Source organism: Psilocybe cubensis, chromosome 7, assembly GCF_017499595.1.
Source record: "Psilocybe cubensis strain MGC-MH-2018 chromosome 7, whole genome shotgun sequence".
Taxonomy (NCBI): domain Eukaryota; kingdom Fungi; phylum Basidiomycota; class Agaricomycetes; order Agaricales; family Agrocybaceae; genus Psilocybe; species Psilocybe cubensis.
This window is the reverse complement of record NC_063005.1, coordinates 89,428-102,492: the sequence shown is the minus strand read 5'-3', so window position 1 is coordinate 102,492 and position 13,065 is coordinate 89,428. Positions and strand designations below refer to the sequence as shown.

Below are 13,065 nucleotides of genomic sequence, written 5' to 3'. Positions count from 1 at the left end.
CCCGAAGTACTAAGTAACTTTTCCCATGTACTAAATTAGATCCGGCCCTTCACAATCACATGCCGTTCGGAAGTTCACACGCCTACCTTACTTCCTACTAAGGTTAGACTTAGTTAGCTAAGCTTATTCCCCCCCAAAGGGGGGGCCTTCGTTGCATTGCGCCTCCTGTTTAGAATTCTGGAAATCTGATGCCAGATTCGGATTCCTCAACCCCGAAAACCCCCAAATCCACTTTTAAAATAATTTATTTTGTACATACGGAGGTGCTACATAATTAAATATGTAATTTATGGAGGCCGGCCTCCAAATTGATGGAGGCCACTGGAGGCCGGCCTCCGTCTAAAAATAACTTTTGACAGGCACTGGAGGCCGGCCTCCGACTAAAAATAAATTTTGACAGGCACTGGAGGCCGGCCTCCGTCTTAAAATAAACGCGTCGAGGCCACCTGAGGCCAGCCTCGATTTGTATGCGCGTCGTACGTGCAAGTGGAGGCCGGCCTCCTGCCTGTTCCCGACGCTTGCGCTTGCCATCCCGACACTTGTGCTCGCCACCTGCCCGACGCCTTCGCTCGCCGCTGCGTGTCGTCGCGCTGCCACCTCCGGGCCGCTGCTGCTGCTGCCGCCTCCACTCAACACCTGTTGCTGCCGCCGCGCCGTCTTCCCTCGCCGGCTGCCGTCCCGCCGTCGCGTCCACTCGCCGTCCACCACGACATGCATTCTGCTGCGTGTCATTGCGCCGTCACCCCCGTGCCGCAGCCTTTCATTGTGCCATAAACACCTTTGTCACTGTTTGTCACATTTGAACCGTCACTACCACCACCACTTTAACTTTGGCTTTAGCTTCGACTTGACATTGACGGCGCCATCGACAACACCGCCACATTTACAGTCTCACTCGTATCTGCCACATTGCTCGTTGTCCACAACCACAACCACAACCACGTCATCGTCGCAAACAATGACAAGCACACCCTCTGACACACATCATGTCCAACACACCACCTAACCCCAACCAACCGCAACACCACACGCAACACTGCTCCCCCCGCCCACCACTACACCACTCAGACACATCCGGCTCAACAATATCCACCACATCCATCGCCTCAGCGTCCTCTACAACATCAACGACGACGACGGCAACAGATACGGATGGAGATGGAGATGCGGATGGGTTGGGTTTCACACCGCCTATGACGAGTACACCTACGCCAGGGTATCATGGTACCACCACCGCCACCACCACTTCAAGCCCAAACACAACAGCTTTAACCGCACCCTCGAGCCCAAACACCACCACCCCGAGCACCCAAACGACCCCGATTGTGCTTCTCCGTGTTAGAGTTGTTGGGTGTGATAATTTGTTGGGCAAGGATCGGGGCGGGACGAGCAGTGATTTGTGAATGTCTCTTTCTCTTTCTTTTTGCTTTTTAATTTTATGTGTTTTCGTCTTTTGGGGTGGGTTTGAGCGGGTGGAGGGTGGTTGAAACATTGCTGCTCTATTTCCACTACATTCCCATTCTCATTTCAACCGCTCAACTAACATTGTCAAATCCAGCTTCGTCCTCCTCTCCCTCCCAACCTCCCAACCCTCGCCCTCGCCCTCCAAACCATCCAAATCCAAATCAATCAACAAACACGCAACACCCACAATCAAACGCACAACCTCACCCACCTTCCCCGCCCCTCAATCAACCTTCGACCTGCCTCCCTACATGAGCGTTGCCACAGAGTAGGCATGGGGAGTGTGGAGGGTGTTGTGTGGGATCAGCATTTGGTTGGGAAGGAGTATTTGGGGGAGGTGGCTGTTGGTGTGGGGGAGTGGTTTTGTGTTGGTGTTGCGCAGGGGGGCAGGGTGGAAGAGGGCGTTTGGGTTTGACGAGGAAGGGAACGTCGTACGTCACTTCTTCTTTATTTCTGAATCTCTTTGACTCTTTTTCTTTCTTTCTTTCTTTTTTTCATCTTTTTTTGGGGGAATGTAGCCATTTACGATCCCGCTTGTTTCGACACGCACGTCAACACCGTCGCAGGGGACTATCACGCTCAAAATTGGGTTTGTACGTGCTCCTGCGCCTTCCTCTGCCTCTTCCACATCTGCCGAGGGTGCGGATACAGGTATAGGAGCAGGAGGGGAGGCGAACCAGATGTCGTTTGAGGAGATCTACGATGTGTTGGTGAGGAGGAGTCGGGTGTTGTTGGTTAGTGCGCCGCCTGTGTGTCTTTTTTTTGTCTTTCTTTTTTTTTTTTTTTTTTGTATTCCGTGTCCAGCTGGATGCGCCCTCGTTTCTTTGTTTTCAATGGATGATTTTGAACAAAATGAAATAAGGTATTGATGCACCTCAAACGTCACATGAACTCTTCCTCACTTTCGCACCTCTTAATTTACCCAGCCTACCGTTGAGTTTGTCGTTGGAATAGCGTGCGAGGGATGTATTGCGCAACACCACCCGCTGATGCCTGCTCCCCTTCATGACCCAAACCATGCCCCACTCCCTGGTCGGATGGGCCGTATCATAGCGCGAACGATTTGACAATGTACGTGCCACTGTCGCTGCTTCCAAGGCTGTGTGTGGATTTGTGCAATATTAATGGATATTTGCGGGATGTACAGGCAAAATTGTTGATATTGCAAAGGCTCTCGGTGGAGAAGATGCCTGGGTTTGCACCTCACGATTATGCGCATTGGGATTTTCATTAATCATAATGCGGTTATCACACCAACATGCTCAGACAGAAAAGTGCGTCTTTTCCTCCATTGTTCTTTTTTCATTACCTCATCTCATAACATCTTACCGCCACTACCAATACTCATCGACGAAGGAGGCGGCTCGAATCACCGCAATTGCTGCCGACCTCTTCCTCAACACGCTCAGCATTTTCACCCAATTCATCGAGATTGTTGAGTCGTAGTTCGGTTCTTTTACACCTGCCTCCTCTTTTTTTAATACCGCTATCTCCTCTCCTTTCACTTGCCATGCATTCCCCCTTCCATCCTCACTTATCCGGCACGTCGTGTAGGGCCCGACTTGCCTCTCTGCGCAGCGACAAGCAAGCGTCGGCGTTGGCGCGTCGTTGACTCGACATCTGTGGAAGCGGGATAGCATCGGTGCACTTCCAAGGTGCGTCAATCATGCTCACTGTGATGCTTACCGTTGCTCATTGTGTCTCCAGTCCCTTCAATGTGCCCCTCCTATATCACTATTCCCGCCCAATACTCATCAACCCTCCCGCTCAGCGTCAACACTCTCCACCGCCTAGCATCCTCCGCAGTTCCGCGCATCGTATCCACTTTGACAACGCCTTCAGACGTTAGCATCTGTCCGTCGATGAGCGGTTGCAACTTACCATCGCAGTCTACCCCTATCATTGCATCAATCCCGTCATGGTAGTCTCAGAACTCGATGGAGAACTGGAGGGTGCGCTTCAGTAAATTTCATGACAGTTATCGGGCAGCTGCTTACCGTCTTCATTGTGTTGCCACTCTATCCAGCCAGCATCAGATCAATAACCACCCGCCGTCAGTTTCCTTCAACGCACCGTGGCAGAGGTGCGGGATGTCGTTAAGATTGTATTTTTTCCCTTGTAACCCGGTGGATCCAACTAGCAGGGAACATCACGGATGGAGCATTCACATTCAAGGTGTGTCAGTATAGCTTATGCCAGTCATCATGCAGTTGCTTACCGTCATCGTCGTTGTTCTCAACTTGTCCAGCAAGTCTCTTATCAACCAGCTCACACCGTCACTTGCTCTCAACACTCACCGTGGCACAGACATCAGGAGCGGATTTAGGACACATGTTTTGTCCCCCATAGTCCGGTCGATCCAACTTGCGGTGAGAGAGGCGGGTGGGGAATCCACTTCCAAGGTATGTCAGTAAAGACTATGACAGTTATTATTCTGCTACTTACCATCATTTGACGTGTCAACACTGTCTTGAACATTTCCAGCAACCTTCGTATCAACCCCACACGCTGTCAGTTGTCATGGTGGATGGGTCTAAAGGACATCCTGTCAAGGTGCGTCGTCAGCGGTCTGCGTATCATAGGAGCCCTGACTCACGGAAATCACGCCTTGTCTGTGCAGCGAGAAGTGGAGTGAGTAGCAGCGCGTTGTTGGGTGGGTGCCACTCACCGTTACGGAGTCACCTCTGCATCAAACAACGCACCAGCATCCACGTCCTCTCTCAACTCCAAACGACTTGGATGGGGAGGGTGGTGCACAACCACTGGAGGGGGGTCAGTCATTCAAACAGCATGCACTGCACCCTGTTACTCACCATTCTTTTCCCATCCTTCCAACATCCTCCAATCCCTCGCTTCGCCCTTGTGTTGTTACCAGCCAATTGCACCTTGGGCTCGAGACGGCGGCGCTGCGATGAGAGTTCAAACCGCGGGAAAGATCTTGGACAACAGTGTCATGTGAGTAAGACCCTTTCTCTTTTTTGCTCACTTACCTTCGTTTGTATACTAGCTGATGCCGGGGTGCCAGCTCTGGCAACAAAACACGATCCCGACTTGACGAATCGTCTCATTGTACACAATGCGCCTTGTTGGGAAGGCATTCCTTCTTTAAGATCAACGACACAGGCGGGGCCACGGGAGCAACGTAACGAACTGCAAGCACTTGTAAGTTACATATGCAGCTGGCATTGCACTCTTGCTCACGTTTTGTCCTTTCTGGAGTGATGCACAGCGCGTTGGGCGTTGTAGACCCCGGTGCATCTGCTGTTGGTGTACCACCCCCACCACGCAAAGGAAGAACACCACAGCGTATATGTCTCCTCGCGATGTGCGGCATCCATCTGGGCCTGTTGAGGTACTTGAGCTCGAGCACGCTCGTGGGACCGTATTTGCAGTATTTTGAGTCGATGGCTGCTAGGGAGCTGTTTGAATTCCAGGCGCGTTTGTGTTCTTTGGTGATATGCGTGGATGAACCTGACAATGATGATGAATGGGTAAATAAAACACGAAGAGCGCGGTGTCGAAGGCGTATGTGAGTGCGCTGACTAGGGTTTTGGATCATGGTGTACATCCTTTACTCCATTTCACGCACACACACTCTGTGTGTGTCTGTGTTTGTGTGTTGCTATTAACGTGCTTTGTGGGTGCATAGACGAAAGTGGTCTATATCGCGTCGTTGAATGATCAAGTTGTACCGATTTATTCGGGGTTGTTTACTGCTGCAAACTATCCGCTTATTTTACATACATTGTATATCGATGGGGATGCATATTAGTACGTTTTTTTTATAACCACTCTCTCAAAGAAGCTTTTTTCTAACACCTCTCTCTCTCTCCCTCTTGTATGCACACACAGATCATCAGACTTCCTCTGCGCACTCCTCATCCTCCTACTGCATATCCGCAACGCGGGATTACCGGACTCGGGGCCGCTCGCGCATCTCTCGGAAGCGACGGCGGGGAGTCTGAGCGGGATCGGACATTCGACGGCGTATGAGGAGGAGGCGTATTATAGGCTCGCAATGGATTATGTCTTTTTGGCTGATGACGGGCGGAGTGTGCAGGTGGTTTTGACGTGTGCTTCTTCTACTATTCGTGCTGTCGACGGATATGGCAACCCTGATACCAACCCTGATCCTGATTTACCGCCCTACACATACACCCACCCACCGCTAACAGTCGATCCGTTCAACGCGGCACAGGAGCAGAACGATTATGAGATCCCGTGGGCGCTGAGGGATGTGATTACGGACGAGCGGATTGGGTGATTGTTTAGAGAGGAGTTTGAGAGGCTTAAAAGGGCGTTTGGAGAGTGGGCACCGAGGACGGGCGTGTTGAGGGATGTGAAGAGGAAGTTGCAGCCTGTTACGAGGTTGGGGAGTGGGAGTGGTGGTGTTGCATTCAGTTATATGTATATAGAGCTCGTTCATTTCGGCGCTTAACTTCATCCAACTCCACAATATTGATTTCCACAATGGATTAGCAGCTGCAGTACAACTTTACACTCACTCACAGACTGAATCAAGCAAACAACATCCCTCAGGGGCTCCTGAACATCAGCATATTGGAGTAAGAGTGTCGATTAGACGATGAGGGCATGTACAAGACACCCGCATCTCTTCTACACTACACCAACCCCACATCCACACCGAAATCTCCTATCCACACCCACTCAAATGCACCATCCAAAACGCCCCACCCCTCTAATCCCCGAGAACAGTGCAGAACCACATTCCACGTACGTAGCATGCTGCAACGAGTGTCGTTGTTTCTCATTTCACAAATCTTCTAGGGATTTGAAGAAAAAAAAAATTTAAAGCTCGCTAGCGGAGCCGAGTAGTTAGGTGCTAAGAGCGGGATGTGCCGTGTGGAATGAAGGCGATTGGGATGGGCTCGAATCGCGAATCGGGAGGCGGGGAGGATGTGCATAGGTGCATAGGTGCAATTGTTGGTGAGCTTGTTGAAAAATTTGACCCGTGTGGGTCGATATGACTGTAAAGAGGGATTAGCATGCACTCATTGGGTAACCCTGTCCTGTACTATGTCTTTGTATTTCATGGTTTTCAATCCTATTCCTTGTTTCTTTGTCAGGCGCTTAATGTTGTCACCACAAAACACATATTAGCGTTGGTTAGGGTTTATGGTTTAGGGTTGGTGGTGACCACAAAAATACAGATTAGGATGGTTTAGGGTTTAGGTTTTAGGGCTGGTTGGGATTTGATAATACCATAAAAGCACAGATTAGGCTGGTTAGGGTTGGTAAATACAATTATATATGTAGCAGATTAGGGTTGGTGTGTATGTACCAATGTATCCACAATTTTTGACATGTCCGACTTTCCTCAACACCTCAGAACTTCATTTTCACATTCAATCAAGTACTATAAATACTATTCTATCTATTCAGTGCTTCAAACTTACCACAGAATGTTGCAGACATTGAAAAAAGAAAGAAGCGGGATAAGCAGTAATAATCACTCACAAGCAGCGAAATAACCACAGAATCCAGCAAGCGGGTAAAAGCAGGTGAGAAAGGTATGCAGATGCGCTGCGCCCCAGGACTCTGGCGCTGTGCATGGGCATCCCTTGGCCAGCACCCTGTCCCACAAAACCTCTTTGTTGTTCATGTCGTACCCCGAAATTTCGCTACATATCAAGTACCCGCAGCCCCGCATCGTCCACATATACACCGCTGCCATGTATCGCCTTCCAATAGCTAGCAGCCGTCTTCAATTAACTCCAGGGTGCGTATAGACCCCCGTTCTCCCCGACGCTCTCTTCTGCTGTTGCGTGGCGGGGAAAGTATGTACCAACACCATGAATCTATGCATCACTCACCTGCCAGCCTTTCACCATTTTCAAGGCCCAGTCACTATACCCACTGTATCTGTTCAATCAAGAACAACGCGAAAGGAAGAGCGAGATATCTTGCTGGCAACTAACTGCGTTGATTTCATACATGCAAATCACCCTCACGCGTCTTAACACACCTTGAGCGAATCCCTCTCTTCCACTTCCGCGCCCTCATTTCAATCTTCCACCCCTTGTTCTACACCACTCTCAGTGAAACTCCAATGTAAGCTCGCAAACACGGTTGCAGTGCATGACATTCTGCACCACTTGGGTGTTTGACAAGATTACGTGCGCTTTGATGCCTCAGTTCCGTGGCGCTGTGTTGATGATTACCTATACCTCTCACCTGAGACCTCAGTTGGACAAATCCGCATAAATGAGATGAATTAGGGTGCTGTAGAGGGCCTCCGCGCTCGCCGCTCGTGCCCATCTCGTCGTCATCAGAGCGTATGTAGGATGGCGATTGAGGTCACTGCCGTGTCCACACCAAACGATTGTTAGCGAGGATCAGTAAACAAGACAGCGGCACGTCACCCCGCATCGTTAGCATCTAAGGTGACCAGGCCTATTGCTCAGCGCGGATGGGGGCCAGGAAATGGGTGTCAGAGGAAGGTGGTGGGTTGCTCACAGTGCATCAAGCGCGTTTTTGAACCCTGCTACAAAGCCGCAATATAGTAACTATGTGATGAGATCCTAAGAATGTCTTTATACAAATAGAGCGAGAAAACAGCACCTGTATCGTTTCACAGAATAACATCTCATAAACGACTTGTGAAAAAGTATATATGCAGTGCAAAACTGTTTTACAGGCAAGAACTACCCTCCGTCCCGTCATCTTTTGCTCCACACTCGCTGTAGACTCTGCTCGTGTGTCATCCCACATGCTTACAACACAGCACATCCAAAAATAGATCCACACACCTCATCGTCTCGCATATCCCTTGGCCAGTCCGCCTCGCCATCTCCAAAATACTATCTGACCCGTTTCTGTGCTGCTGCGCCGGTGCGTTGCTTATATCTGGATCCTGAATACCCGCAATAACCAAGTAACCTACTGCTACAAAACTGAAAAAAGACGTTTATAAGTTTCATGACATGTTCCCCATGTTGATAAGTGGTGGGACACAGCAAGGCAAGAGTCTTTAAGTAATACGCTCACCAGCCCAATTATTGCGCCTTCTCGCGGGTTTCAAGGGAAGTGTGGGTGTTGTGGGCCGCGTCCTTCGATGGGGGTTTTGCATTGAGAAAAGAAAGGTGCTCACCGCACACCGCATCTAACATCCCTTCCTGCCAAAACATGTCTTTCGCGACGGGGTCTCCATGCTGATTCTGGGCGGAACATGGTTACAATTATTCGTCAGTCTGTGCAGGTCGTTACCATGGCAAAGTCAATGAATGGATAGTACGAAGGAAGAGAAACACGCACATAATGCCTCAAGCTTTATTTTGGGGTGCAGATATGACCTGCTCACGTCGTATGCCATCTATATTCTACATCGTTGCAGACACCGCTATTGTTCGTGTCGAGGGGCCTGTGTGGGTGTCAAGGTGAGTTGCTGGACGGGTCTGTGCTGGTTTGCTTACCTTGGGTCTTCACAGGTGATGACCTGGCATTCAAACAACAAAAAAAAGTCGTCAGTCGCGGCAGCAAACCCCCAGCTCAGTGTTAGCTTACCTGGAGGCGGAGCGAACAGGAGAAAATTGAAGAGGAGAGGAGAGAGAGGAGAGACCCCGGAGCTGGGCAGAGGAGGAGGAGCGGGATGAGAAAAAGTGCCCTTTTATAGTCCCCAAACATGCTGCTGTACGTACGCCCACTACGCTATGCATTTTTGGGTTGTACCGTGCTGTTTTCAGGGTTCAATTTTGGGATCAACAGATGATTTGAGGACTAACCGAGCGTTAGCCGAGTGTATGTACACTGTGCTTCTGTGTTTTAGACTCCTGTATGTCTGTAGATTCCAAATATACTTCTTTTCAAGTTTCTTTCAACATTCAGAGTGTGGTTTTCAAGTGAATTTCAATGTTTTGTGCGAGGTCAAATCAAACCGTTCTCAACGCGCCTGCAACTCTGTACTGGATACCTACTACTTCACTCTGGACATCTGGATTCCTAGTCCCATGGCGTTAGAAAGCTACGTACATTGTCATTTTCAATGGAAACAAACTAATTCATTCAATTCCAGGATATCCAACATCACCTTTCTGCTCAAACTGTTTTTCAAGACGCCGCTAGACCTGACGTTGACAATACATCACCCAAATAGGACCCTGACGACCTAATTTCCAGACAATTAAAACCGCGTTATTTTGGAAGATTGGGATGGGGAAGGTGTGGTAGTGTCGTATCCCGTTCATGTCATGTACTTGGTGAGTTGTGTTGCAAAAGTTCAAACTTGGAGCCGGTTCTGAGCATCCGGAAGGGACTAGGATGGATTCAATGTATGACTAGGCTACTGCTTGTACGTTGCTTTTTGCTCTAGCATTGTATTGTTGCATTCATTGAGTGGTGTTCTCCGGGGATGGATAAAAAATTTCATGTTGCAACTTGAAAATTATGAGACTACGTACTACGTGAGTGTTTGGAAGGCTGTCGGGATCGGCAGCCTCACTCGCTGAAACAGAAGGGACAACGCTCTCTTCGTTGCGTAGCGTTCTAGTCTATACATGATGTGTAGTAAATTACTATAATATATTTACCTTCGTTGCGTAGCGTTCTAGTCAAGCAACGAAGGTCATTTGTTTCCCTTTTGTCTTTCGGTCTCAATATCTTTGTAAGTTGATTAGCGAGACCCAATCTGGGCTCGCGTTTGTGCGCCGTTTTGTTGTGCGCGTCCGCCTGCGGTGCGTGTTTGCGTGTGTGGTAAGTCTCCAGGCTTACACCCCTCCCCCCTCTGAAGAATTCCATCGTGAAAGGGTCTGTTCTCTATGGCGTTATTCGTCTTCTTTGTCCTCGGCCTCTTCCTCTTCCCATCTATCCAGTGCTTCATTCTCTTCAAGCATACGCCCTGGAAGCCACTCATCATGCTCCTTCCCAAATCCAGCCCATCGTACCAGATATTGCATCCCTCTACCACGTTTTCTCGCATCCACAATTTTCTCTATCACTGTCTCTTCCACCCCGTCCTCGGTTATCACTGTTGGTGGTCGTACCAATTCTCTGTCCGGAAATTTCTCTGGATCATTCGGCACGAATGGTTTTAAAAGGCTGGCATGGAACCCCGGGAACGTCTTTGGGTTGTTTGGTAACCTCAGTGTATATTCTGATCGTTCGGGGAAGGCAGCCTCTACAACGTACGGTCCATCAAACCGTGGCATGAACTTTGCCACCCTTTTCTTCCCCTTCCGTTTGTAGTTGCGTCGCCGGTTCTTTGTAGAGAGCATTACCATATCGCCTGGTTGGTACACGATCTCGTTACCTCGCTGCTCATTTGCCTGAGCTGCTTGTCGGATCTTGGCTGTATGTAAGGCATCCTGCGCTTCCTTCACATCGATCTCAATTTTCCGAATGATCTCTCTTGCTGATGTTTCCACCATTGGTGCATCCTTGTTTGCCTTTGCCATTGTAGGAATAATCCGTGGAGATCGACCTGTCTTCAGTTGGAAACCCGAGTATCCTGTCGATGCATTTACTGTGTTCATCATTGCGAACCGAATGCGAGGGAGCTTGTCTAACCAGCCTTTTTGGTTTCTATCCACATAGTATCGTATTGCTTGATTGACGGTTTTATTTGTTCTCTCGCTCGCTCCATCGGTTTCTGGATGATAGGCGGTCGACATCTTGATCTTTACATTCAAAATCTTGCATATTGCAGTCCATAGATCTGATGTAAAGATTGTGTCGCGATCACAGATTAATTCTTCCATCAATCCATTTTCGCAAATCCAGTGGTCAACAACTTTGTGCGCAATTTGTTCTGTGGTCCATGAGGAGTGAGTTGCAATCAGTTGTATATCAGTACCTAAACGGCAAGTCATCGTGAGTATTGTGTCGCGTTCCTTCTCCTCGGGCAATGGTCCAATAAAGTCCAATGCAACTGACGTGAGTCGTTTGTCTGGGACAGGAAGTGGGTGAAGTGGTCCTGTAGGTTTGGTTGTTCGGTCTTTGTTTCGCTGACATTCCGTGCACGAAGGAATATATGCCTTTTCGAGATCTCTTCGCATGTTAGGCCAGTAGTACGACCCGTGTAATGCTTCATACGATTTGTCAAATCCAAAATGACCCAAAACATCGTGAGCCAGATAATACAGTCGTTCTCGGATCTTCCTATCGTTTGGGATTACTAGTCTTTGTCCAAGATAAATCAGCCCTTCTTCTTCTCGTGCTCCTGTTAGACTGTGCTTTTGCATTCCATCTCGAAATTGCTTAACAAACGGATCGGCATCATACCCATCCTTTATTGCCTGTACAAACTCCTGGTCAATTTCAATAGATAACACTGATCCCACAAATCCTCTTGGGGCGCGATTAGGGTTCCGTGTATAGGCCAATGCACAGGCTGCAAATCTTGAATTTGGCTCTTCGTCCGGCATCCTTGATAGGGCATCTGCTGCTACATTTTCCTCCCCTCGGATGTAACATATCTCGAAATCGAAATCTGCCATGTACATCGACCATCTCATCTGCCGACGTGACATCTCTTTCTGCGCCTGAAAATATTCCAATGTTCGGTGGTCAGTGTAGACTTCAAATTTGACCCCTAAAAGACTGCTGCGCCACTTTTTCAATGCTTTCACAATTGCCAGGAGTTCTTTTTCGTGTGTTGGATAGTTCTTTTCTGCGTCTTTCAGCTGATATGAATCGTATGCAACTGGTCTTGCTGATTCCCAATCTTTTCCAAAACTCAAGACTGCACCTGTTCGCCTATCGCTTGCATCTGTTGTCACGTAGATCTTCCCTTCAGGGTCATCGTAATCAATGACAGTGAGGCATTCCGCCCCTGTAACCAGTTCCTTGATTGCGTTAAAGGCTCGATCATGATCGGCGGTCCATTTGGGGAAGTCGCGATCGCATTCTTTGCTTGTCAGTGGTGATAAGATGCTAGTATGTTCCGCGAGCGCAGGGAGAAAGACAGCCAGATATCTTGTGAGTCCTAGAAATCCACGTACATTTGTTGCGTTTGTTGGTCGTGGCCATTTCTTGATTCGGTCTGTCTTTGCAGGGTCTGCGTGAATGCCGTTTGCGGAAATAACATGTCCCAGAAAGATAATTTCAGTTGCAAAAAGGACTGATTTCTTCGCATTACAATAAAGTCCCGCTTTCCGAAGCGCTTTCAAGACCTTTTCTACTCGTTCTGATAGTTGTTCCAAGGTGTCTGCCCAGATCACAATATCGTCTAGATAGACGTGACATACTTGTGCAATGAGTTCCCGTAATGCATCTGTCATTCGCCGTTGATGTGTAGCTGGCGCATTCTTCCCGCCCATTGGCATCACAACCCATTCGTATAGGCCCCATGGTGTACGCACAGCTGTCAAGTGAATGTCGTCTGGGTGTACTCGTGTTTGGAAGAAACTGTTGGTCATGTCTAATTTTGCAAAGAATTTGCCTTTTCCACAGTCTGCAAGAATGTCATCTACTCGTGGAAGTGGAAATTTGTCAGATATAGTGTTCTTATTGATCTCCCGATAATCGTTTACCCATCGTGGTGGTACTGACAGGTCAGGTACTCCGTTTTTATACTTTGGAATGCAGAATGCTGGCGATGCATATTCAGATGAGGATGGTCGGATACGTCCCGCGGCCAGATGCTCG

General features: G+C 48.8%; 4 protein-coding genes across 4 annotated transcripts; all 4 read left to right on the top strand.

The window, feature by feature from the left end:
- Positions 1-986: 986 nt before the first annotated feature.
- Positions 987-1,736, top strand: JR316_0007598 (uncharacterized protein; the record flags this gene model as incomplete). Its single annotated transcript, XM_047893334.1, has 2 exons — positions 987-1,399; positions 1,559-1,736. 2 exons carry the CDS (start codon positions 987-989, stop codon positions 1,734-1,736), a joined length of 591 nt encoding a protein of 196 aa, XP_047746649.1.
- A 2-nt stretch (positions 1,737-1,738) lies between these two features.
- JR316_0007597 (uncharacterized protein) lies at positions 1,739-3,313 on the top strand (the record flags this gene model as incomplete). The annotated part of the gene is made up of 6 exons (XM_047893333.1): positions 1,739-1,873; positions 1,983-2,198; positions 2,391-2,508; positions 2,612-2,658; positions 3,019-3,119; positions 3,172-3,313. 6 exons carry the CDS (start codon positions 1,739-1,741, stop codon positions 3,311-3,313), a joined length of 759 nt encoding a protein of 252 aa, XP_047746648.1.
- Positions 3,314-3,668: 355 nt separating this feature from the next.
- JR316_0007596 (uncharacterized protein) lies at positions 3,669-4,055 on the top strand (the record flags this gene model as incomplete). The annotated part of the gene is made up of 3 exons (XM_047893332.1): positions 3,669-3,866; positions 3,949-4,017; positions 4,047-4,055. The coding sequence occupies 3 exons, from the start codon at positions 3,669-3,671 to the stop codon at positions 4,053-4,055; spliced, it is 276 nt and encodes a 91-aa protein (XP_047746647.1).
- A 630-nt stretch (positions 4,056-4,685) lies between these two features.
- Positions 4,686-5,728, top strand: JR316_0007595 (uncharacterized protein; the record flags this gene model as incomplete). Its single annotated transcript, XM_047893331.1, has 2 exons — positions 4,686-4,993; positions 5,317-5,728. 2 exons carry the CDS (start codon positions 4,686-4,688, stop codon positions 5,726-5,728), a joined length of 720 nt encoding a protein of 239 aa, XP_047746646.1.
- Between the last annotated feature and the right edge of the window lie 7,337 nt (positions 5,729-13,065).